The sequence below is a fragment of the Annulohypoxylon maeteangense genome, assembly GCF_022496945.1.
Source record: "Annulohypoxylon maeteangense strain CBS 123835 unplaced genomic scaffold GGS22scaffold_5, whole genome shotgun sequence".
Taxonomy (NCBI): Eukaryota; Fungi; Ascomycota; class Sordariomycetes; order Xylariales; family Hypoxylaceae; genus Annulohypoxylon; species Annulohypoxylon maeteangense.
In genome coordinates, this window is record NW_025953252.1 from 1,841,088 (window position 1) to 1,864,974 (window position 23,887).

General features: G+C 46.9%; 9 protein-coding genes across 9 annotated transcripts; 6 read left to right on the forward strand and 3 right to left on the reverse strand.

The window, feature by feature from the left end:
* Positions 1–82: 82 nt before the first annotated feature.
* Positions 83–2,165, forward strand: GGS22DRAFT_199321 (cytochrome P450; the record flags this gene model as incomplete). Its single annotated transcript, XM_047966276.1, has 9 exons — positions 83–389; positions 445–473; positions 539–748; positions 815–1,129; positions 1,186–1,476; positions 1,536–1,646; positions 1,695–1,852; positions 1,935–2,009; positions 2,063–2,165. 9 exons carry the CDS (start codon positions 83–85, stop codon positions 2,163–2,165), a joined length of 1,599 nt encoding a protein of 532 aa, XP_047820837.1.
* A 108-nt stretch (positions 2,166–2,273) lies between these two features.
* GGS22DRAFT_120384 (uncharacterized protein) lies at positions 2,274–5,082 on the reverse strand. Its single transcript, XM_047958209.1, has 3 exons — positions 3,949–5,082; positions 2,566–3,860; positions 2,274–2,517 (listed from the first exon to the last, which is right to left on the reverse strand). The coding sequence occupies exons 1-3, from the start codon at positions 4,730–4,732 to the stop codon at positions 2,434–2,436; spliced, it is 2,163 nt and encodes a 720-aa protein (XP_047820838.1). The 5' UTR covers positions 4,733–5,082; the 3' UTR covers positions 2,274–2,433.
* A 565-nt stretch (positions 5,083–5,647) lies between these two features.
* GGS22DRAFT_159165 (FAD-binding domain-containing protein) lies at positions 5,648–7,554 on the forward strand. Its single transcript, XM_047960752.1, has 3 exons — positions 5,648–6,345; positions 6,406–6,913; positions 6,975–7,554. Exons 1-3 carry the CDS (start codon positions 5,892–5,894, stop codon positions 7,456–7,458), a joined length of 1,446 nt encoding a protein of 481 aa, XP_047820839.1. The 5' UTR covers positions 5,648–5,891; the 3' UTR covers positions 7,459–7,554.
* Positions 7,555–7,892: 338 nt separating this feature from the next.
* On the forward strand, positions 7,893–9,232 carry GGS22DRAFT_120393 (uncharacterized protein). The gene has a single exon (XM_047958210.1). It carries the CDS (start codon positions 8,280–8,282, stop codon positions 9,123–9,125), a length of 846 nt encoding a protein of 281 aa, XP_047820840.1. The 5' UTR covers positions 7,893–8,279; the 3' UTR covers positions 9,126–9,232.
* A 1,677-nt stretch (positions 9,233–10,909) lies between these two features.
* Positions 10,910–11,872, forward strand: GGS22DRAFT_187086 (uncharacterized protein; the record flags this gene model as incomplete). Its single annotated transcript, XM_047964542.1, has 1 exon — positions 10,910–11,872. The coding sequence occupies one exon, from the start codon at positions 10,910–10,912 to the stop codon at positions 11,870–11,872; it is 963 nt and encodes a 320-aa protein (XP_047820841.1).
* A 47-nt stretch (positions 11,873–11,919) lies between these two features.
* GGS22DRAFT_187087 (uncharacterized protein) lies at positions 11,920–12,408 on the forward strand (the record flags this gene model as incomplete). The annotated part of the gene is made up of 1 exon (XM_047964543.1): positions 11,920–12,408. One exon carries the CDS (start codon positions 11,920–11,922, stop codon positions 12,406–12,408), a length of 489 nt encoding a protein of 162 aa, XP_047820842.1.
* A 1,301-nt stretch (positions 12,409–13,709) lies between these two features.
* Positions 13,710–14,604, reverse strand: GGS22DRAFT_120403 (uncharacterized protein). The gene is made up of 3 exons (XM_047958211.1): positions 14,534–14,604; positions 14,050–14,475; positions 13,710–13,985 (listed from the first exon to the last, which is right to left on the reverse strand). Exons 2-3 carry the CDS (start codon positions 14,364–14,366, stop codon positions 13,766–13,768), a joined length of 537 nt encoding a protein of 178 aa, XP_047820843.1. The 5' UTR covers positions 14,367–14,475; positions 14,534–14,604; the 3' UTR covers positions 13,710–13,765.
* Positions 14,605–17,538: 2,934 nt separating this feature from the next.
* On the reverse strand, positions 17,539–18,570 carry GGS22DRAFT_159174 (uncharacterized protein). The gene is made up of 4 exons (XM_047960753.1): positions 18,439–18,570; positions 18,117–18,360; positions 17,877–18,041; positions 17,539–17,802 (listed from the first exon to the last, which is right to left on the reverse strand). The coding sequence occupies exons 1-2, from the start codon at positions 18,468–18,470 to the stop codon at positions 18,153–18,155; spliced, it is 240 nt and encodes a 79-aa protein (XP_047820844.1). The 5' UTR covers positions 18,471–18,570; the 3' UTR covers positions 17,539–17,802; positions 17,877–18,041; positions 18,117–18,152.
* Positions 18,571–21,314: 2,744 nt separating this feature from the next.
* Positions 21,315–23,381, forward strand: GGS22DRAFT_199330 (cytochrome P450; the record flags this gene model as incomplete). The annotated part of the gene is made up of 4 exons (XM_047966277.1): positions 21,315–21,495; positions 21,557–21,774; positions 21,848–23,002; positions 23,090–23,381. The coding sequence occupies 4 exons, from the start codon at positions 21,315–21,317 to the stop codon at positions 23,156–23,158; spliced, it is 1,623 nt and encodes a 540-aa protein (XP_047820845.1). The 3' UTR covers positions 23,159–23,381.
* Between the last annotated feature and the right edge of the window lie 506 nt (positions 23,382–23,887).

A 23,887-nucleotide genomic window follows, 5' to 3' on the forward strand; every position in this document is an offset into this window, starting at 1 on the left:
AGGAATCGTCATCACGCAGCCCTGGGCCCTCTTCGTGAGTTCTCTCTCATTGTAAACCCTCTTGAAGGGACAAGGCACAGCCATGGAAGGGTATAGCCAGTCTTCTCGACTCGTCAATACAAGTCGAATCGGCCTCCATGAGATATGGGGTGAATTTACCCAAGAGATGCACACATGGCATCTATCAATACCACAGATCTTGCTTGCCATCGCTTTGGTGTTCGTCACCCATCGAACTACGATTGTTTTTTATCGTCTCTACTTTCATCCGCTGAGCCGTTTCCCGGGACCCAAACTGGCTGCCTGCACTACCTTATACCGAGCTTACTACCAGATGGTCTGTGATGGAGAACACGTTGCTCACGATACGAAACTGCATGAAAGCTACGGTATAACTACCTCGGTTTTTTCTTTACTTGCTGATCTCAAGCTGACCTCGAATAGGCCCCGTCGTTAGAATTGCCCCACACACTGTATGCTGACCGAAAGAATCGCGAAGTTGTAATTGCGATGAGCAGGGTCGACTGACATCTTCTAGCTTCATTTCCGTAATCCGAAGGCATTCCAGGATATGTTCAAGTTCACGTCGAAATTGATCAAAGCCAATGATTTCTACGACCACCTTGGCCAATCTGATGCCTTATTCGGTCTCGTAGACGAGGCTGTTCATAAGGAACGCTTCAAGCTGGTGGCTGACCTCTTCTCGCGGAAAAAGGCATTGGAATTTGAAGGACTTATCGTCAACAATGTAAGTCGCGGCTGCTGTAAAGGACATGACGAGGATGTATATTTTGGAGCTTATACGTACTTCTAGGCAAATCGGCTATGTGAGTTGTTGCTCAAGAGAATTGCTAGCGACGACAAGCCTGTAAACATTGCTCGAGCATATCGCGCTGTGGCCCTGGATGTCGTTCAGGACTTTGTCTTCGATTTTGTGCCCTCTCATCTTCGCGGCATGCAAGACGAGTCGTTCGACACCCTTTTCGTCGACACAACGTGGGACGTTATGGACTGGACGGCCTGGTGCTTTCGCAACTTTCCCCTGGCCCTGACATTCTCCAACCAGCTGCCACAGCCTCTTCGACGAATTCTATTCCCGGGAGAGGCTGCTAATATTGAGTCATTCGATGTAAAGCGGATACCACCACTCCAACTTGCAATCGCTAGTAGCTAACGATCATCTAGACAATCTATAAGCTCGTCCAAGCCAACGTGGCAGTTGGCCCTAATTGGAAGCGAGATAGTCTTCTCAGTCGTATGGCTGGTAAAGTCACGATGCGTCAGCTCACCGCGGAGTGTATGGGAACTATGTTTGGTGGTGTCATAAACATTGCCAATATGCTACCATACGGGGCTTTCCGTGTCAGTCAGAACCCTACTCTACAGGAGGAGGTTTTCCGCGAGCTGGAATCGATTTGGTTGGATCCCAATGACCCGATCCCTAGTTACAATCAGCTGTCTCAGCTTCCTCTCTTGGTTGGTTATTGTACCTAATCCATGACTTACGGACATATCCGTGGCTTACAATATCGTAGAAAGGTGTAGTGAAGGAGACTCTACGCCTAATGCACGGCATCATCGTCGGACCTCCAAGACTCACCCCAGCCGAAGGAGCAGAGATTGATGGATACTTTGTTCCCCCAAATGTAAGTTTTGCCACCGCGTGGACTGCTTTTCTAATGTTGACTTTGCAGGTGGTTGTGACAACCTCTTCGCTCTATTGTCATACCAATCCCGACGTCTTCTCCGAGCCCGAGAAGTTTGATCCGCACCGCTGGGACGGCAACTCGTCCGAAATGGACAAATGGTTGGTGCCCTTCTCCAAAGGCAAGAGAATGTGCCCTGGGAAAGAGTATGTACTTCATTTCCCCGTTCTTCTTTTCAGGTTGTTTTCCGTCGCGGACTCCGCTGGTCTGTATTCTAACGTAGACTAGGATCTCGATCATGGAGCTCTTTATTATTCTCGCCCTCACTTTTCGTAAATTCAAGCTCGAGCCGGTGGAGACTACGTTAGTATGATATGTTCACCATCATAGTACCATGCTAATTCAACTTAACTCAGTCTCGAAGATTTCGATTGGAAGGTCTATGTATCTCTGCATTTTAAGGGTCGTTTTTTCCACGCCAATATGATCCCTCGTCCTGGTGTTGTTGTCGCAGCTTGAAATCTTATAACTAGCGTCATGTTGGCTTTTTCACTCACGGAAACTGGTTTCGATACAAGTTTGATAAGCAAAGTAGAAAGTCTCTAGATTGGAATTGAAGGAGTTAATCTCAGTAAATGCATTGATAGTTATCTCTCCCTCAGTGTCATGTTCGTAGCAGACTCGTAAACACGCCTCGGTGTTTGTGTTAACGCCCCTTACCTACCTACTAGGTACCTAGGTACCTAGGTACCATTTACTTCCGCGATGGTGTAGGTACCGGTTCCTTCTACAGTTCACTCCAAATGACATTTTGTCCATTCAGCAGATGGGTCGCGTCATTGACTTTTTGGATGATGATGTCTCTCCATCTCTTGCTCTGGTCAGCGACAGGATCAATCACGTACAGACGGCTTCTCACCTCGGCATTGGTCCAATTTGCTGCCGTCAAACTTTGGCGCAGCCCAGGCATCGGCGGAGCCTCGTTATGCCACGCCGATGGACCATACATCACATGGTGAAGCGAAGGGTTATCGTCCAAACCGGGCCCGTAGAAGAACTGTCGCTCAAAAGCTGCGTAGATATTGTTCACCTGACGTATTTCAGCATCCCGACGGCTGGTCGACCAGATCTCCCACCAGGGCTTCGTAGACACCCTTAACGAGTCCGCGTGGGTGTCAAAAACACTGGCGGCCCCTGCAAGCCGTTGTATTGCACCGTGAAGGGCGGAAAGGTCAATCATCGACGGCCACATCTGGTCGATCTCCATCGCCCAGTCCCGTATAGCTACTGCGTAGTTCACGATGCTCATATCCAGCACTTGCGATTGCGCGAGACGAGCAGTCATAAGAGACCATATCTGGGCGCTGGTGACGTGATAATGCCATCCGGGATCACCAACCCGATCCATCCAATCGTAAGTGTCGAAACCGGTATGGTACGGAAAGACGCCGTGCCGTGTGCCCAAGCCAGGCACGAATCCGAAATCGACAGTAGCAACACAAGGGAGACCCTGAAACCGAATGGCATCACCACCGCCTGCCGTGCCAATCTCCCCTCCCCAAACATCACGAACGGACTGGTTGGCTACGGTTTGATTCGGTGATGTCACAAGGTCTGTTGCGTAGTACAACATCCTGTGTAGAAGTGGGCTACCTTTGGCGCGGAATACCATGCCAGAAGCAGCAACTACCACATTCAGATACGCAACGGCGGAGGCCTGAAGCCATTCCAAGTTTTCACGAATCCAAGGCAGGGAACCAATCTGACCAAATTCCTCGCCTTCCCAACTGGCAAAGACAATGGTTCGGTGCGGCCGCCAACCGCTCTTCAGCGCAACACCAAAGCTTCGTACGACTTCGTTCAACGCGGCAGATCCGCTGTTAGGATCTCCAGCACCTGGTCCCCAAGCATCACGGTGATTGCCGATTATAACCACCTCGCCGTCGGCACTTGTCCCGTGAATCGTAGCTATCACGTTACGGACAGAGACGTTGTGAAGGGTCGCTTGGTTGACGAGATGAATGGAGACGCCGGGAGGGGACGGCCCAACGTTATAATCCACGCCGTAGAAGTCGAGCGCGCCACCATGCCAACGATCACTCAAGTCGGCAGCCAGAGGCCCATGCGTGTTCAGCGCCCTCAAAAGGTGAATGGAATCACTTGTTGATACAGGCATGGAAGGAATTTTGGCGAGCCAACCGCCGTAAAAGTCCTCTAAGCATCGTCAACGTGGGTGCCTAGGAATGGAACAGTGCACAATCGGTAGGGAGGGCGAGGTATATGGGGAGGAGACGGCGCTTACCGAGATTACCCAACGTCCCCCTTTCAATTCCCGTAAGCGGTCTTGCCGGCCCGTCTGGGAAGGGCTTGAAACCGTTTGCCTCGGTGACCGGACCATCGTTTTGGAGATCAACGTACAGCACGATGCCCACTGCGCCCCGTGCTTCTGCGTTGGCGACCTGGATGCCGCGGAAGATTTCCAGGTGGCGCGAGTGCAGGTAAGGTGACGCGTTGGTCGACTTGACAATAGCGATCCTGCCGGCAAGGCTGATGTTAAGGCGCTTGAGGTCATCGTAGTCTTGAGTGCTGCCGAAGTTGCAGAATACGTACGGCGCCGAGATGTTGGCGTTCGCCGAGAAGCCGTAGTACGCAGGCACAAAGCCAGTACTTGCGAAAAAGCTGTCCGTCGCGCTATCATCCACCAGCGGGGCTTCATAGAGGACTCGATCACCACGGAGGAGCGCTAGACGCTGCCGGCCCGTCGGCATCGGCACCTGGGTGTCGTAAGTGGCTATGCGTACATCGGCAATGCCAAAATCTTTCCATCTGGCCTCAGTCCATTCCGCATGGCGGAGGCCCTGCCCGGGAAGATGAGAGCCCGTCGTGGTGTAGTAGGAACTCCAATTGCGCACGTGCTCGCTTGAGGGAACGGAAAGGAGGATCTGCTGCAGCTCGGAAAGAGATAGTTCGCTTTCGGCCCAATGCTGGTTGAAAAGCCAAATCAGGGTGATGATGATTATGAACCACAAGCCCGTCTTATAGTCTATCCGTCGAGGCGGCGAGTGGGAAGACGTCTCAAGCTTCATGATAGAGCCGACGGGACGTCACAGACTAGAATCGACGATGTACCTACCTTAGTTTACAAAACTGAGCAACGCTTTCTTATAACTTGCTTACAGATGTTTATCACATCGAATTTTGATAATACTGCTTTGCGTCATTATTACTAGTTCTTGAAATGAAATTGATCATGAAATTGATCAGAGTTCTGGAAATGTCGAAAATAAGCCAGTATATCACAGCATCCCGCTGGTAACATATCACGACATCCGAGGCTCGCTGGGGTGGCATAAACAACATTCGTACACATCTATACGTGCGTAAGCTGGTGTACAAGGCATCGACCGGTCCTTTTATCGGGGTGAGAATAGAATTTAAGGGGGTCCGGGATAGACCGCGGTGGATCGCGCCCCGTCACTAGCGTGCGCGTCAGGTCCAATATCTGCTGTGACTATGCCAACCTGGGAACACGTTTGATGCTCGTTCCCGGATCCGCGCTCCAGTTCAAGCTACTCGAATCTCCAAAGCATCATAAAAATTTGCCTATTAGCCAGAGGTCAGAGTAGCTCTCATTTAGTTGTTGGAGAATCATGATATTTAGAGACTCGCGGTCTTTAATCGTTATTTGTCCTTTCACTGACGTCATCGAATGAAAATGACAGCTCCCGTCGAAGTTCGAAGTTTGTACCTCGTCCACCAGTTAATATAATACTTACGGGTAGCCGTATGCAGGCGTAGATGTGTAGATTGAAGTTGAAGAAATACGTACCTTTCGGATCCGAAGAGCTCCAAGGAGGCGCGGACCGCGGGGCTAGACCTGACTTGCACCTACCCCTAACCATTCATGTCGACTGAGGGGTCGGTACATACTAGGTATTAATGCACACGGGTAGAACGTAGGCAAGTAGGTACATAATATGTATCTACACACCTTAGGCTGTCAGGTTACACAAACATATATTAATACATGGATGTACCTAGATACCTCCCTCCGTACCAGGTCAGTACCTCATACATGCAAGGGGCCGTCCTGTACGACATCCAAACGTTCTTGGCTTTAACCTAGGGTCGACAACTTACAGGCAAGATCAGCGTCTATTTCTTTATCAACCTTTACTTTAATACCTCCCTAGGTACCTACTTCATATCTACCTACCTCCATATATCCACCAAAGGCCACCTAGAATGGATCCATCGTGGGCTATTGATGCACTGAAGGATGCCATTCCAGATGGCCAATTCTTCTTTCGGGGTACGGCTGAGTACCGAGACAGGAACTCTTCATATCTCTCTCAGCTAGAAAGCGACCTCAAGCCAGCCTGTATCTTTCAGCCCCGCCCCCTACAAAATGTGGTGGCGTTCGTGCGGACTATTCAACCATTTGCCTACAAGGGGGAGGCTCAGTTTGCTGTCCGCGGGGGCGGCCAAAAACCTACACCTGGCTGTGCCAACATTCAAGATGGTATTACCGTCGATCTCGCCAACCTAGCCGGGATCGAGATCAAGAAAGATCAGAGCCTGATAGAGATCGGGGCTGGGGCACGCTGGGGTGCCGTCTATGATAAGCTTGATGGTTCTGGAATTGGGGTCGCTGGTGGCAGAGCCAACAATTGCGGCATTGGTGGGCTATCACTCGAAGGTATGCACATGCACGTCTAGGTAGAAGGCCATTTTTACGACGGCAGCTGAGTATTCGTAGGTGGCCTCTCTTTCTTCTCTTCGCGAGAGGGATTCGTATGCGACAATGTCGTCAATTACGAGATTGTGCTAGCTTCGGGGGAAGTTGTTAACGCCAACGCCAAGCAACATCCCGACCTATGGAGAGCGCTACGAGGTGGTGGAAACAATTTTGGGATAGTTACACGCTACGACTTCAAGACATTCCCTCAGGGCTCTATCTGGGGAGGTAATATCTACTACTTTCTCCCAAGTATACCCAGCCAGATTGAGAATCTCGTGAATGAGCTCAATCGATCAAATCCATCCCACGAGACCCATCTCATGGTCAGCATCGGATATGCGGGCGCCCTGAGCCCGGATCCGGTCGGGTTAAATACGGTTTATTTCACACAAGATGTAGAAAATCCGCCAGAACTAACCCCATTCGTATCCGTCCAGCCGCAGATCGAACAGTATAGCTCGGTGCGGATTATGACACTAAAGGAAGCCGCCACAGATCAGGCTGCAGGTGTCTCAATAGGCACACGGTAAGTACAGACATCTTCACCCGTGTCAAAAACTCGTAGCCTGACTCTTACGGTGTAACAGGTGTGCGTATATGAACATCACAGTAAAAAGCAACGCGGCTGCGTTGATAGCCGCCTCGGAGATATACAAGGAAGCTCTGGAACCTGTCAAATCCGTTGAAGGGCTTAGATGCTCTTTTACTCTCCAGCCGTATCCGGCTTCGCTGCTAGAGAAGTCTTTTCAGAACGGAGGTAATTGCTTAGGTCTAGAGGCAACCCTCAAACCTCTCGTGTCGGTCCTGCTTCTTTCCTATTGGCAAAACGTAGGCGATGACGGTAAGATCCTGGAGATGATGGGCAATGCGCTTGAGAAGATCAAGTCGGAGGCAGCTTCGAGAGAGCAGCTGGTACCCTACGTGTATATGAACTACGCCTTTGACAATCAGGACCCCGTAGGGTCTTATGGTGAAGACAGTAAGAGGCTTCTAATGGCGGTGAGCAAAAAGTACGACCCAGAGGGTTTGTTTCAAAAAGGCTGTCCAGGAGGGTTCAAACTACATTACTAGGTATATCGGTTAGGGAGAAGGCCCGTATTTCATCTTCTAAGAGTCAACTAGACATATCGAGTCTGTAGCTAGGTAGGTACCTACCTGTCAATAGGGAAAAGTAAAATTCTTCAAGTAACTATTCGTAGCCTGCCTCTTGAATCCATCAGGAAGGTGATAGCTGCAGGGAGTTAAGCCACCAATTCAGTGACTGGAACCGAAAAGCAACCGTCATGTGTCGTACACGGTACCTGTGAGGGGGAGGGATTCAGGGGGTGGGAGGTACCCCATGAATCTCACCCACGCCCCCGACCCCACCAGATTCACTGACCATAGGTACCTACCTAGGTACCTACCTACCTGAATAACATGCAGTTTCTAGAATGCCTACCTACCTACCTAGATTGAAACTGATGACATATCTTACATAATTCCAATAACTCGAACAGGTGTATAACAACAATAGAGTCGGTTACTTTCCTTCTCCACGATTAACTAATGACCTCCAATTGAGCAGATAGAAAGAATGCGAAACCGCACATTTGACAAGCCCTTGCGTTTTATATGTTTCGTTATCTTCATAGGCCTATCCAAGTCGCATGACTAGAGAGCTTTCACCATAAACGACGGCCAATGGGTCGAGCGTAGATCGCGGCGTCGATCTAGGAGTTGGTGATGCCTTTTCGCGCCTAGGTAGCATACTCTCCAAGTAACCATACCTCCTTCAGGGATACGATCTCCCTGACCTAACTCCAGATGATCTCATCATATCGCTTGGGGCTTTCTTCGAAAAGTATAACTTAACAGCAGTCATCCCTACATACTACCAATTTTCGCAGGAGATGGGCAATCTATTGGATGTCCCGACCATTTACGCAGCCAAGTACTTCAACTTCGGTGACCTCAGAGCCTTAGCCCAAGGGTACCTTATCGCTGCCGATGACGACACGTCAAAGCTTTACAGGAAAGCTGGAGACTACGTGGGACCATCCAACATCTCTCTTCAGTCAACCATCGTTTCCACCAGGAGGCAAAACAAGACGACAGGAAATCTCGAGCTTCAAATCTCGGCCAAAGGAGAGGGACTTCGACTGCTCTCTTGCAAACAAGCCCTTTTAACCATTCCCCCTACCCCCATGAATCTAGGAGGATGGGACTTATCCGCAGAAGAGTACGCAGCTTTCTCGCAGTACGTCAATGCTAACGGGTACTGGACGGGACTAGTTACGGACGTTAGGCTTAGTTTGACAACAACGTATTGGAATGCCGCGACCACTACGCCTTTCCAGATCCCTGTACTCCCGGGAATGTACATTCTAACACCCGTTGGGGTCGTCGACAACGTGTATGAGGTCAAATTCGGATCTAACACCCAGGATATGAGTGACGACCTAGTCCAAGTGTACATACAAGCTCAAATCCGCACTTTGAGGTACGTGGACAACGTCACCAGTGCAAAGGATCCAAGCTTTCTGTCCTTCTCTTCCCACACGCCATTTCAACTTCAAATTACTCCTGAGGCTATTCGGGACGGCTTCTTCCGGAACCTCACCTCGCTACAAGGAGGTTTTGGTGGCAGAATGTTTTACAGCGGTGCGACTTTCCATACACCATATAGCGCGCTACTTTGGAGATTCAATCAGGAGGTTGTCCTGCCTCTGATGATGCAGCAGACGGAGCGGTGCTAGATGTAGCACGATAATGGTACCGCCCTTCTTGCCGACTTGATGATAGCGCAGCTAAGCAAGTCAAATGGACTTAGTAGAACTAAGTACCTATGATCTGTTAGGTGTTACTGAGTTGGGTTACTTGGAGAATAGGTAATGGGTGGGGATAGTGGATAGAGGATACTGTTCCTTCTCCCTTTTTATAATTTTCGGCGGGAAGGAACGGCTCGAAAAGATGCTTCTGAATAATTTCGGCACGGAAAGAACGGCTGTCGGCGAGCGAATTTATTTTTTCGGAAAGAAGGACATGTATTCATTTGTACGTGATAGTGTCGCTGGCAAAGCAGGAATGGCATCAGATGGCCAAAGCATTTGGAAGATGCGCCTTCCAATAACTCTTTCAGGTCCGAAACTTGCAAGAACCACCTATAGACTTGGCTTGATCATATGAATGAGTCAGAGCATCACTGTTTCCGTGAGCCTCCTTAACCGGTGCTACAACGCGTAAGTTAGATCGGATATAACTTTCCTTGCTCATATGACAGGTACAAGCAAACAGAATTACGTCGATTAAGAGATGGTAAAGGAACATGTCTTTCTCTAGTACTCTTAAGTGATCAGAAGCAAGCAGCAAATATCAGGGTTTGATATCATAGACATAAGAGATCTGATGCATTACAACATAAGCTACCTGTTTAAAGCGTGAAATTGCACAATACTGTTTTATTTGGCCATGGCTAAGATCTCGTCTGAAGACGGATAGGATAAAACAGTGAATCAATACGCGCCTAGGCACCTGGGCAGGCAACCAAAGGACATGTAGTACCGGAAACATTATGAGTTAATGTACATAGTTAGATAGTTAATTAGATTTAGAAACTTAACTTTCTGATAGAGATCCTATGTCTCTCGACTCGCCGTAGGATACATTGTGCAAGATAAGGTTTGTTAAGGCGATGAATGATATGAAATGGTACAAGGGAAATTGAGGAAAGTGTTCACCTTGTCAACCTACTTTTACCTACCTAGTCTCCTACTTGCCACTACAGAAGAGCACCAGGGCATACAGGCAAACAAGCAATAACCTTAAGTATCTAAGCATTATTAACGTGTTTCCTGAAAGCAAATAAAATTTGAGTATAATGGAAGTCGCCGGCGTAAAATATCCAGCTAGGCAATAGCGTCAAAGCCACTTGGTATCTACAACAGGGGCTCCCAATTAGAAGAATGGCAGGGGAGAATTTCTATGAGAGGCAGTGACGATTACGCACCTAGGTAGATGATACTAATTAGGTACTTACAGATGCCTGCCTACCTACCTACCTACTTAGTATGTTTGTTGTATACACTCACACGATTTTATGATTAGAATCACCCAAGAATGAGCCGTTTGACCGATAGTTACTACTACTTACATATCAAACCTTAGGCATCAAGTGATGTAGTAAGGAGAATAATCTGCTCAAGCCTCACACTATCTTATATATAAACCCACCTATCCTCCCCCCTCGATCCATTTCTGTTCCCCCTTCACTACAACTCCCACACCCCTGGGACTTGCTTCCTAATAATTGCTCGTTTCTCAAAATATTTCAACTTAGCGTACCTTATGTTTACTGTTTTATCTTTCTTTGGAGTATCCATAGATTACTTCACTTCTACCTCTACTTTCCCGGCACTTGTTCCTACCAATTCTCCCTGGATTATAATCGCCAATAATATATTTACTTCACTACCTTACAGGCCACTATTGGTGGGCTAACGGAAGAACCGTCCTAAGCTGTTTCCCATATAGAATATCAAAGATGATATTTTCCACTGCCGCCGGCCTTGAAGGCTCTCACAACAAGACGAACGTGAAGCCGACGGGATACATCCCGATTCACAAGCGACCTCGCGATCCTCTGACCAACGCACGTGCACGTGCTGAGACCATTTCGCGCGAAGTCTCTACTTCGACGCCATCTCGACTCTCTGCCGAGTCCATCATAAGAGACTCCCAAGAGCTGGCGAAGCAGCCAGTCGTGCAGACTTTAACCCGTCAATTCTACGACGGGGAAGCAGACCAGATAAAACCTTCGGCTACGCCTCTAGACGAGGAAGCAGCCCTAGAAAGCACGCAACATCGCAGCTTGCATTGGACAACCTTGGCCACTCGTCGCCAACAGGCCCCTGAAAAATCTAATACACACTTGGCAGATTGGGCGGCCTTCGAGACTGTTCCTGTCTATAAGAAACAACGAGCGAATGACGAGCCGGAGAGCCCACTGGGCACGGGGTCTATCACCCACTTCGTAGCTCTCGACTCAACGAGTACGCCGTCCACAAGACCGGACGACTGGAGCGGACATACAGTAATGGAGGTTAACCCTCCAATCCAGACGATCCTATCAGTGCCTTCCGCACCGGGCCTCGCCTTGAACAACATAGCGACCATACTCATTGGCGTGCTCATCGGGGCGGTAATCATCGTCTCGGCAGGCTTCATGTGCTGGTTTGGCCGCCTCCTCCGAATCCGCAACAAAGAGAAGGAGAAGAAGGAAGAGCAACGCAAGAATGGAGGTGGTGCCGCTGCCGGAGACCCCGAGGCGGGTCAGGGGTCCTCCACAAACGGCCACCATGGAACCCACACGCAGTTCGCGTCTAGTGGAACCGCCGGCACCCGAGGCTCTCGCGGAGCTCGTGGTGCAGCCGGGGCTACCGGCGCTTCCGCCACCTCTTCCGGTGGGTCAGCTGGAGATGCCTCCATGGGTGGGATGGGGCATTGAGAATGGGAGGTGGAATGGCAAGGGCCCTAGAGATGGCTGAAGTCATCATGGGGTGGCGGTTGGTAGGCCGTCATCATAATGACAAGGACAAGTTTGGTAGCGAGAAGTATGACATACTTGATGAAAAGATAAAGGTCTTCAAGGATTACTGTCGAAAGGCTGGTGTTGACGTCGGCCAATATCACGATGCATACTCGACAATGCTGAAAGGACGAGCTTTACAGTTCTACTTCGACTACCTTGCCGAGAAAGGACTTAGCTTTGAACAAATGGTCATCAAATGCAAAGAATTCTTTCACACAGCTGAGAATCAGCAATTGTACATGACTGAATGGCATGGTACAAACATGCATACAGTCATCGAAGAGAACCCAGGCAAGGATCTACAGACATGCCTGGAAATACTCATTTCCTTCCCCGTCAGACAGATGACTGATGTCAGTCTGTATCTTTCCTTATGTTTGCGATGGCTTAATATTCACGGCACAAAAGGGAGGCAGATCCACGAGATGACCCATGCCCTGGAAGCGCAATAATGTAATACTGTGGGACAAAAAAGCGGGAGACGTTAGGTTGATCCTTTCGGGGAGTTTTAGGGGATTTAGAATGATTTCGTATTACGCTTTCGGGGATAAATATCGGGTAATAGTGAGTGCGAGTACATGCCCTAGCGCTATCTCGGTGCCCGATACCGTGGAGGTATGTACATACCTACGGTATGGAATAGGCACATACTAACAGGTACCTACCTATTTATTCGTGGGCTGAGATTACTCGGAAAGATTTGCCTACCTAGTTACGAACCGACGTACACAAGTAACTTACGCACCATCTTACCTCTTAACTAATTGAAACATGAAATCTTTTGAACTTCACTTTTCTTATGTGACAACCTGTGTTCAAGCTTGCTTGCAGTTTGGCAAGGATTGTGTGATATGCAGAGTAGGTAGGTACTCACAGCACTAACATTATCTCTTGCATACCTACCTAAGTAATATCTCGCGTCGATAAAAAGCTTGGAAGCCCTACCTACCGGAGACCAGCGTGATTATATGCGTAGATCCCATTGAATGAGGCTGCTAGTCGCATATAGTACCTACAGGAGCTAACTACTAGGAGGTGGGTACTGTACATCAGTGATCCATCTGTGCGATTCAGGGGATTTTGAGTGCTATTTATAGTGGAAGCGTCGCTAACTGCCGACATCCCTGCTAAAGATCTCCCCATCCGACCATTTCCTTTTGGAGTTAGTTCTTATCTCCTCTTCTGCGGGAGTAACCTTAATTCTAGCCCCTTTTCTCCAGCAGTTCTAGTGCATAGGTAGGTCTAATCAATTTGGTAATTCAGGAACACAAGTACATATTAAATGCCAGAACAGCGAGGGATTGAGAGCGAGGATTCGTAGATGTTCCCATGCTCTCAGTCTTGGACGATAGGTCAAGGATCGCAATATTCGTCCGAACCCGTAGTGCGGGGTAACGAACCGTTGTCAAAATCCAGTCTAGAAACCACATCGCCGCATGAGGAAATCGGACTGGGTTAGGCTAGTATGTATGGTATATGGATATGTGTGTAGTATCTCTGGTTCTCACAATGTACCTAACTTGCGGAGGATTATACCGAACATGCACCAGCCAAATATTCGACCGGATTTGAGAGGCCTCCACGCACAAATACCGTGTGAGAGGGGAAGTGATGACAAATCCCCCGATTCCCTCAAAACTTCCACTTTCCATGATTTCCGAATAAACCACCTTGCAACTCAGTGGTTGCACCTCTGATCTAACCAAACCGGCCCAGGGGATGTATTTTATGCATAATTTAGACTCTTCGTAGTTACCGCCGTAACTCATCTCCTTCGTTAAGATAAAATTGGCGATACAAGTAGATAAATTACCCCAGGTGAGATAGTATAGTGTTTAGTTTAGCTGCAAGACTCTCTTGACGCGTCCCTTGAGAGTTACTGGAAGAGTCGGTGATGCCCGCAATAGGTGCACTGTAGGATCCGCTCGTATATCTCCTGAGATGATAATTTCTTAGGCTTTCCTTATCGACAGGGTCTTGTGTTGGCGGGTTCCGGGTAAATTGGTGGGTTGGTTTTGGTGGATTTACGCTGGAAGAGATATTTCATTAGGAACCGTGTGAGGTCGCTAAAACTCGGATAAAAAGTAACTAACCCGTTATAAACTGCCTTGTTCGAGTTGCTAGACATTATTCCAAGAGGAAAATGAGGTTTAGGATAATGAGTGATGCATACGCTACAATTCCAGAGAGCTTGGGCATTATTCTTGCATTCTTGTCGAAACACCGAAGTTGTGGGGTAATAACGCAGATTCGTGCCATAGCGGTTGTTTAGATATAAGGGGAATCCCTTCTCACATACCCAGGTGGGAATCCTAATCGAACAAGTTTTCATAGCTGGACCAGATGTGTTTTGAGCCTCAAGTAACCCGTATCCTGCGCTTTCCGTATTCGTTTGCTTCGATGGGTACATTGGAGTTCTTATTACAACACTCAGATACAATATTGGCGAGGCATCCACAGACAACAACGCCACAGATGCATGGTGAAATGCACATTTGATGTTGTTGTGAAACGAAGTACTACACTGGCATGTTAGCTAGACGTTGACATTACTGGAAAACAAATAAAACACCGTACGATGATGAAGGTAGTGGTGATTTGCTGGTTACGTTGAATCAGATCCTTGTCAGCAAGACTCCGACGGCCTAAATGAACTTTTCGGTTCTACCTTGTACCATATTGGAGCAACCTAGGTACATCTCATTCAACGTCTCTCATATCTCAGTTTTTTGAGGGCGTATAACGAATAATTCGATTTTTTCTAACCTAGAAGTGTACGATGATACAGTAAATAATGATAGAAATACACGACCATACCTACCTAACTACCTACCTACCTAGGTAGCTAATCTTGTATCTAAATTCAAGATCATGTGTGAACCGACAATGCCTACCTAGTAGGCATTTCCCCATATTGAAGTACTTGTCGAAAATAGAATAGATGAAAAAGTCAACCTTAGTTATGAGGTATGCACTCGCGCAACCTGTCTCGCTTGGAATGCGCCGTGTGTAATAGGTTCCAGGTAGGCAGGTAGTTCTCAGGTAAGAAGGGGCGATTTCTTCCATGCATATTGTTAACACTCGTTGAGGAAGAATAGGGGTAGGCAGGTACTTATGCCTCAAAACTATTCATATAGCGCCGGTGAAGCGCTATATTTAGGGGTCTTGATGGCGTCACTGCCGGGAAGTACAACGCCGTGCTCCGAGTGAAACATAGCTTTGTAGACACATTCCGACCGAACAATTCATCATCTCAAATCGGAAATTTTGTCGCATTGTACCTCTAGGCTCATCGTGCCGTTATGGACATCACAGCTCCACAGTGGGTTGGTAGAATGGTATTGCTGGTAGTATATTCGAGTCGATGATTGCTAGACCCGTCCGTTGACAGTATCTTCTCAGACGTCGAAATCCACGTTTACGAACCGTCTCGAGAAGTCGCATGTCATTCAGCATGTCGGCCGCTCCAGCTAGGATAAAGTCAGCCGCCACTGAGGCCTCCATCCACAGAGCAAATGAGAGCGCCCTGATTTGAAGACAACTCGTGTGTCGTGCATTAGTCGCTCCATATCAATCGCAACACTGTGATAGTCGTGCATTAGCTGTCGCCCGGTCAGTTAGGGATACCTAACCAACCTCGGCTGCCTTGCTAGTGCGACGCATTATCATAACGCGCAATGGAAACTCGACACCGGGATTATAGGAGTGCTCGGCGTCGTAAACAACTTCCGATATTAGCCGTAAAAGCGGTCTGACATGTGTGTAGCACGAGGTCAACGTAAGTCCGCCTCACTTTCGTTGTCCTTCAACGTGCTAGCCTAGCTTTCAAATCATTCTTTCTTCTGTAGTCTGCCTTGCGCGTATCGAAATAGTCGATGATTCCGGGTAAGAGATGCTGGAAGATTCGATGGCATGGAGCCTCGTGGATGAGTCGCGGATGATGGGTTTGACCGGTTCCGTCGTGATATTTTCCTGTATCTGGTCACGTGAGATGAGTTGTAGTTGATGTTTGGTTGGGGTATATTTGAACCTACCTAGGTAGGTACCTAGAATAACAATGCCTGGTAACATAGGAATAGCCAGCAGATTAAAGATAAGCTCCCTATACTGGTCTCTTTAGAAGAGAGAGAATTAGCAAGAGGTTCCTAACGCAGGATCTTATATGCGTAATGAAGCATCATAAGAATTATCACGGCTTTTATGAATCACGCCTCCGCCGGGCTGAGACAAGGATTGTTGGACAGATCATCGCGATCCTACGCAACGCAAGAACGTGTCAAGGATGGTAGTACAAATAAGCAACTTATGGGTATAACATGCATTTGCCAACTTAGACAAACATCTGTATGAACCCTTTGGATAGGTGATGCCGAGCCTCATATACGAATTCGACCTGCAGCTTGCTTTTGCCCGACATAAGCCATGTGCTTATCCTTGTCCAAGTCCAGCTAAGCCCCATTTAACCCACCTTAACGACCATTCATATATCTTCGGGGACCTCCCTCGGGGACCTCCTTTATAATTTAACTACTTCGTGATGCAAAACACCTAGATACACCTACGTTACCATGCTTCCGCGTCAATTGCGCTGCACATGCAATTGGATCATGATTTGCTACACCGAAACTTTACGTTCCCATTGACAGATTTACCAAAAATAATATACCACCATCGATAGAACGCAATCCACTAACCGGACTAAATCACCCAAATGTCGAGGTTGCTACACGCCTAAAAGCCTCATCACAATTAATGTGTAAACTATTTACTAGGCAAGTATAACTACCTACCGAAATGAACCGTTTACCGAACCGAAGCTTCCTTTTCTACAATTGGTACTTGGCATTACCATTTGCCCTCCCGGTGATTTGTGATTTCAAGCCTTATGTTGAGAAAACCTACGGTTTGTGATCCTGGGCTATTTTCTGAGTCTGTAGTGTAATCCATGAAACTTGATCCCGACAAGTATAATAACAACTAAGGCTAACCGATGGAGGTTGAGTCGGATCGGAGTTCGGCTCATCAGAGATTCAATCTGTTGGAAGAGAGGCCGGTCCTACATGAGCTAGTTAAAATGGTAAAAATGTTACAATAGGTACTGGCAGCACCGGTTTCTGAAACTCCCCGCACAGCAACACAATCACTCGATGTGACTTGACTTGACCTGGCCTAGACCAGGAAGTTGTCCCCCTAAGAACCGCCAATTGATATCTCTTAGTAAATCAATCGAATCCGGGGAGTGCCTTAAGGATAATCACCAGAGAATTCAGAAAGGGAAATGATTCCTAAAGGTCATGAAATAATCTCCAAGTCCACCTTGGCAACGATGTAATAGTGTACTATGGTACCTATTAGCGTTAACACCGAATTCTCCGACAAATTGCCGGGGATACATAATTGCCTAAATGGGAATTCCGATGAAATCTTATTGGATGGCCATTGATTATTAGGTTATGGCTCGATTCCTACTAGCGTCATTTATATTTCAGCTCATATGCATAGAGAATATGAAAAACATGCATGATTCACCTGCATCCATGTATACGTGAAGAATTTTCATATTTGATAATAAAATGAAATAACTCGTTAGCTTGAATAAAGACACTAAATTCTGTTCTTTTAAGAAAATTGAATTGAATCATAAAGTGAATGGGCTTAAACCCTAAGACGTTGAAAAATTAGATGTGATACCAAGGTCTTCAAAAATAACCTAAAGAAGAGGAGCGGTCCGCGTGGTCCTGCATTGCGGAGACCCCGCATAACTTTAATTCTTTAATTACACCATTCCGTGAGACCCTGATTCCCATTATTTTTAATCGTTATTCCAACCTACCCATTGAACTCATCTGTCAAAACAAAATGTGAATAACTTTTGATCATGGGGTGATAATAGATTTCAATTAGCCAATGAATCACTTACTCCGCCAAGTTCACGCCATCGATGTGTTGCCTAGAAAATCTACGGTTCCAATGGTAGATTTAGATCGGGGATCGAAAATGCGGGGTCGACAAAAGGGGTAGACCGATCTTCGATCATTGGTTGTGATATCGAATTCACTTCCAGCGTCACCGACGAGTTTCCTTACTATTCCTATGAAAATCGGTGGTTAAATTTTACACGGAAAATCTAAAAATAGTTCATGAGTAAGTATCTACTAACCTCGCAACCACGGCCCGTCAATGGCCGCGTACAAAACTATGGTTTACCATTATTCCCAGCCTGGTATCCTGTCGAGTCGTGACTGGCAGCCCCGGAGTGAGTAGGTCGAACGTGGGCAGTAGGAACGCTGTTAGGTCCATTGATAAATTTATCCAAACGATAAGCTCGTAGGTTTTGATCATTTGTGGGGTCATGAGTTGGTGGATTTCGGGAGAAGTAATGTTGCGGCTTGGGCGGAGTGGCACTAGACGCCGAATAAATATTGTTGTTAGATAGGAATGTCATCAATTTTAGGTGTTATTCTAGCCATGGAGAAACTTACCCATTGTAGGTTGTAGTGTTTGAGCCTGTCATGATGTAAAAGAATAAATACTACGTAGGTAGGTATGTAATTGGTCAGGGACCTAGTCGCTTCTAAAACGAGGTGGATGTCATGAACGATTGTAAATCAAGTTTGAAACCAGCGCAAAGTACGACAAATAGTCGGAAGTTGCGATCTTTATTTCAGAGCTAGCAAAATTATAGGAAACCTCGTCGGAGATTTCTAGTACGCTGAAACCTATCACGATGAAGCTAGCCTTTCGATGCTGATGGTAGCTATCGCCTAGCTACTACATGCTTATCATTCCCCCATTTCCATAATCCTTGTCTAGCAGTTCCAGCGGTGAATTGGGCAGAAAGGGAATGACAAGTTGCGGCGATGATAGAATGTATCAGAGTTGAACTCGCACGTTATGGGGTATCGATACACGGTGCAATATCGGCCGGTACTGATATCGACGAAGCCTATGGAGCGTAGTACTATAGCGTGAATTAGTAATCCAGTGTCGTATGGAACTGCTTCTATCCACAAGGGACTTGAGGCTCGATTCGATTCGAAGTACCCCGATAGCTAAAGGTACGGGCCAAAATGTAGGACTCCGCTCAAACCTGCGCATCGGCTCATTATTCGACATTCCCCAGAGCATTGCCTCTCATTGGTAGTAGCAATAGGTGATATTGTGCAAGAACCATATTCCTTGAAAGCAGGCAAGAGATAACCACGGTCAAAATCGACTATGCTTCATTGCTGATGTAGACGGATGGAAGGTAGATACATGATGCGTTATCATCGAGCACTGTGTCCAATTTACACGACCTTACACGTCTGTGGTTGAGAAGCGTAGCGCACAGATAGGTAGCCAGTGCTTCACCGAATTTGAAGTCGTCGAGGGGAACTAAACAGGTTAGTATATCCACATACATACCATACATAGCTCAATTGCGACGCTATGTAGCCTTCTCGCATCATTTTTCGCCCCGCCAAAGAGAGGAAGATCACATCTTTCGGTAAATGCTCGATTAAACCAAAGCAATCATACCCAATATTGCAGGGTTGTCCTGTAGGTATCGAAAATCCTTCTAGGCAACAACGGAAGAAATGACACTCAATTGAATGCAGATCTTTAGCAACATCCATCAATCAAGGAAATCATCCTCTTCTTCAAGCGAGGCCGAGGCCGATTGACGTCCGGTGCCAAGACTCATCGGCCATCGTGTATTCCGGGTATCACATATGATTAACTCAGCCGGTTGCTCTAGTCACATGATGATGTGATTCTCGATGGTCAGGTACATTCCAGGTAGGTATTAGTGAGTTCCTCTGTGAAGTATTAGTATCAACTCGCTTGTGTTGTCAGGATTCCACGTAAGGATACGCATCGCCAATGGCAAGAGACGCCTAAATGGAATAGGGGTGTCCAACCTATGAGTTGGCGATGAATGAGTGGGGTAACGTACTATGATTGGACAGGCTCTTAACGCTAAAATAGGATAAGGTAGGCGAAAAGATTTGGATTATGAAAATAATATAGATGAGATGTGGTCGCGACGGGAGCGAAAGTGTCATTGAAAAAAAACTCAGCGATAGGAAATAAGAAAAACTGGCTTCGAAAGTAGGAGGACGAGGATAGTTATCTACTCCATATCGTAGTCGGATGAAGGCTTCCATTGCTCCTGATGTGTGTAATTGTGACAACATGGTATGTGGGTGGACGATTTAGGATGAGAAATTTGGGCTGACGTTTCTGCAAATCCCATGCACCTGGACGATTCAAGCCAGAGCCCCACTTGCCCCAAGTTAATACATTCTACGCGTGTAACCGGATCGACGGCCCGAGTAGTAAAAGCGTGTTAATCAGGTCGCAAGCAACCTTTTAAGGAGTATTGACGAATCAATAGGGCGAAGGGAAGGACAAATCCATGCCACCTACCAGAACAACCTTAATTGTCTGCATGAACAATAAACGAAACAATATACCTAGTGTTTAATAGGTATCTACCTACGCACCCAGATATACACAGTAAGTTGACTTGGTCTTATTCGCGAGGATGCGGAAAATCAAAGAATGGAGATCTTTTAAGATAATACCTAATAACACTCTGTAGAATTATTCAATAGTCCCCAGCTCACCTGCAATCGCCTCAAACAACCAATTCGTGGATCAATTATTGATTATATAAGCACATATCCTGCCCAGTGCTGACTGATTCATTAATAAGCCATTCGTTGAATAATGAATCCCACCGTCCTCGCAACCAGCTGTCCTCTCCTTTGTTCATAAACCGTCATCCCCTACGAAGACGAAGGTTCAGGCCACGTTGTTTACCAGGTAGGTAGGTACCCAGCGTGCGATCGGATAAGCGATCCGTCGATACTGTATTCGGTGATGTTAAGACTTGAACACAATATGATTTTACCACCTATAACTCCACTTTAATATAGCGAGCATCCATTAAGTTTTAGGGGTTGAGCCAATAGAGAAGAACGCCACATGGTGCGAATGTACACACCTTCCATTTTGTCCTTAGTAAGCAAATGTTTGACTCAGACCTGAGTAAGCAATCAATTCCATCAATTAGGTAAGCTAAGTCTCGCAGTTGAGCGGAGTTTAGAACTTTTCATTTTCGGAGATGACGGACACAGGTTCATTGTGTCACCTTCGTTGTGTCACCAACCTCAAATGCAACCAATCATAAACTATCTTAAACTAACCAACATACATTGTTCATCTTTCTCCTGGGTCCGGGCCTAGGTCCAACTTCCATCATGTCTTCATTCTTTTTTCCTTGGGAAATGGGCGGCTTGGTGGAGGTCAGGGAAGTTTTCTTTCGACAACACAAATCATACAAACGCCACGGCGCAGCCACTCAAAAACAATGATCGAACTTTTTCTGTTTGCGATTGTCGCATTACTATTCTCATACCTCTACACGAAACTGAAATATTTGCGCCTCCTGCAGTATGCGCACATCCCGCAGTTGCCGAATCATCTCCTCTGGGGACATCTCAAAACCTTTGGCGAATTCATGCAACGTGGAATACATGACCGCCATCCAGGTATCGTCAATCCGAAAACAACATAACCAACATGGCTCCTCATCATCTAATTAGTAGACAGACAAAATCTTTGAGGAGATGTGGGCTTCTCTGGGCCGTCCTCCTATCATGCTTGTAGACCTTCGACCCATCAATCCTCCCATGGCCCTCATATCCAGTCATGACATCGCCGAACAGATTTCTAAACCTTCAAAGCATTTCCCTCTTAGCACACCTAAATCACCGACATGGACCCACATGATTCCACTCATAGGGTCGACATCGATCTTAGGTAGAGAGGTAAGTATGCATACATACCGACCTAGGTACCGGTGTTATCCCACTTGCTCGTTCTGACTTCTGGAATTTGTAGGGCCTTGATTGGAAAGACCTGCGAAAAAGGTACAACCCAGGATTCACAGCCCAACACCTGTCATGTCACTTGCCTCTCATTATTGAGAAGACGGAACCCTTTTGGACCTACCTGGATCGGTTTTCTGCTTCGGGAGAGGAGTTCTCTCTAGAGACACTTATTTCTAATTTGACCTTTGATGTCATCGGTGCTGCCGTCTTAGAAATGAACCTTAATGCTCAGGTTACGGATAGTTCAAAGCAAAGTGAAGTGATCCGATTATTCAGGGAGCTTGTCCAGACATATAACGATGATAAGAACAACCTCCCATGGTGGATCGACCCACTGACTGCGCTGAAAAGAAAACGCCTAGCCAGGCGAATCGATACCCTTGTAAAAAGAATAATACAGCAGAAGTACATAGAAACAAAAGAAGAAGCAGAAGGGAATAGATCGAAGAGTATTCTCGCGCTCAGTTTCCAAAGCACCGAAGAGCTGACGCCTCAGCTTCTATCGACGACGTCAGACCAGATACGCAGTTTTCTATTCGCAGGCCACGACACCAATACTAGCGCACTCCAGTGGATTTTCTACGAATTGAGCCGTACACCACGCGCGCTCAAAGCTGTTCGAGACGAACTCGATGAGGTTCTGGGACCGGATTCTGATCCTCTGGCGATAAGCGCAATTTTAGCACAGGAGGGCGAGCATCTCCTGCCGTGCATGCAATATATCAATGCTGTGATTAAAGAGACCCTCCGTTTGCATCCACCGGCTAGCACTGTCCGCATGACAGAACCTGGCACCGGTTTTACAGTTCGTGCGTCTACTGGCGAGGAGTATTGCCTCGACGGCGTTATCATGTATTCGTGCCAGAGTATTATCCAGAGAGACTCAGCCGTTTACGGAGACACGGCAGATGACTGGGTGCCTGAACGTTGGCTCGGTGAAGCAGCTAAGGATATTCCCCCAAGTGCGTGGCGGCCATTTGAGCGAGGTCCGAGAAATTGCATCGGCCCGGAGCTTGCGAATCTTGAATCACGCATCATCGTCGCCATCGTGGCTCGCAAGTACGACTTCATCAAGGCCGGCTTAGGTGAGAGTGTCTTGGACGAGAAAGGACTCCCTATGATTAATGAAAAGGGGCAGTATAAAGTCAAGTCGGAATTATACAATGTGAGTTGGAATTGCACTTCCTCCATCATGCATTTCTAGATATCTCGATGACATTTTTCAACTGACATCTATATCGCATCTCTATAGACACGAAGGATGACTTCGAAGCCTGTAGATGGGACGATGATGAGAGTTAAACGAGTTGCTAAGCCGTAGTTGGGTATGCCAGTGCCAAAATTCCTCGCGGGGGAAAGTGGAGTAGTAGGTAATAGTGTCATGATAACTCCTCGTGCCTTCGGCAAGACGCTTTAAGAAGGGAAATGAGCAGCTATTAGGAAAATACTTCCTGTATGTCGAATATCTCTTGTATTTTCATAAAAGAACAAGTCAACGCCTTTAAAAACCGCAGTACCGAAGGCGCAGGGCGGCGTGATAAGCCACTGCTAGTATGCTTTAGAAACGACTATAAGGAATGCATAAGGAATCGCAAAGGTAAAACTTCACTCAGAATAGTACTTTCCAGTATCCACCCATCAAATACATGCTAATGAGTCTTCCATTGAAGATTAACGCACCTATTGTACTAAGTAGGTATTGCTCAACCGGCCTCTCATCGTTTAGCTACAAGTATTTAGGCTTGCTATAATATTTGTTACACCCAGAGCATCAAGTAGTACCGTACCATTTAACAAATCTTCATTTCCAAACATATCTTCATCACACCAATGTGTAGGAGGTAGGTACCAATTAAACAAGTGGATGATATTCTTGAAAATATCCCTTCTCAAAGGTTACAGTAGATGGGCTAACAGAGAAGATACAGAAAGACGACGTGTTCAAAACACAGGTTGAAGACATATCCATATGAACGGCAATCGGAAGCTACTGGGTACGTGACAATATAGTAGCCGCTACGAAGCATTCATCCAGACGACGAGTAAGGAT

Bases quoted from the DNA above. Each gene is read 5' to 3' on its own strand.
- GGS22DRAFT_120384 (XM_047958209.1), bottom strand. From the start codon at position 4,732: ATGAAGCTTGAGACGTCTTCCCACTCGCCGCCTCGACGGATAGACTAT. The intron at 3,861-3,948 runs GTAAGCGCCGTC...GACGATGCTTAG, and splicing joins GGGGACGTTGGGTAATCTCG to AGGACTTTTACGGCGGTTGG. The intron at 2,518-2,565 runs GTGAGAAGCCGT...GACCAGAGCAAG, and splicing joins CAAATTGGACCAATGCCGAG to AGATGGAGAGACATCATCAT.
- GGS22DRAFT_120403 (XM_047958211.1), bottom strand. From the start codon at position 14,366: ATGTACCCATCGAAGCAAACGAATACGGAAAGCGCAGGATACGGGTTA. The intron at 13,986-14,049 runs GTTAGTTACTTT...TATCTCTTCCAG, and splicing joins AACAAGGCAGTTTATAACGG to CGTAAATCCACCAAAACCAA.
- GGS22DRAFT_120393 (XM_047958210.1), top strand. From the start codon at position 8,280: ATGGGCAATCTATTGGATGTCCCGACCATTTACGCAGCCAAGTACTTC.
- GGS22DRAFT_159165 (XM_047960752.1), top strand. From the start codon at position 5,892: ATGGATCCATCGTGGGCTATTGATGCACTGAAGGATGCCATTCCAGAT. The intron at 6,346-6,405 runs GTATGCACATGC...GAGTATTCGTAG, and splicing joins TGGTGGGCTATCACTCGAAG to GTGGCCTCTCTTTCTTCTCT. The intron at 6,914-6,974 runs GTAAGTACAGAC...ACGGTGTAACAG, and splicing joins GGTGTCTCAATAGGCACACG to GTGTGCGTATATGAACATCA.
- GGS22DRAFT_159174 (XM_047960753.1), bottom strand. From the start codon at position 18,470: ATGACAGGCTCAAACACTACAACCTACAATGG. The intron at 18,361-18,438 runs GTAAGTTTCTCC...TTCGGCGTCTAG, and splicing joins AACACTACAACCTACAATGG to TGCCACTCCGCCCAAGCCGC.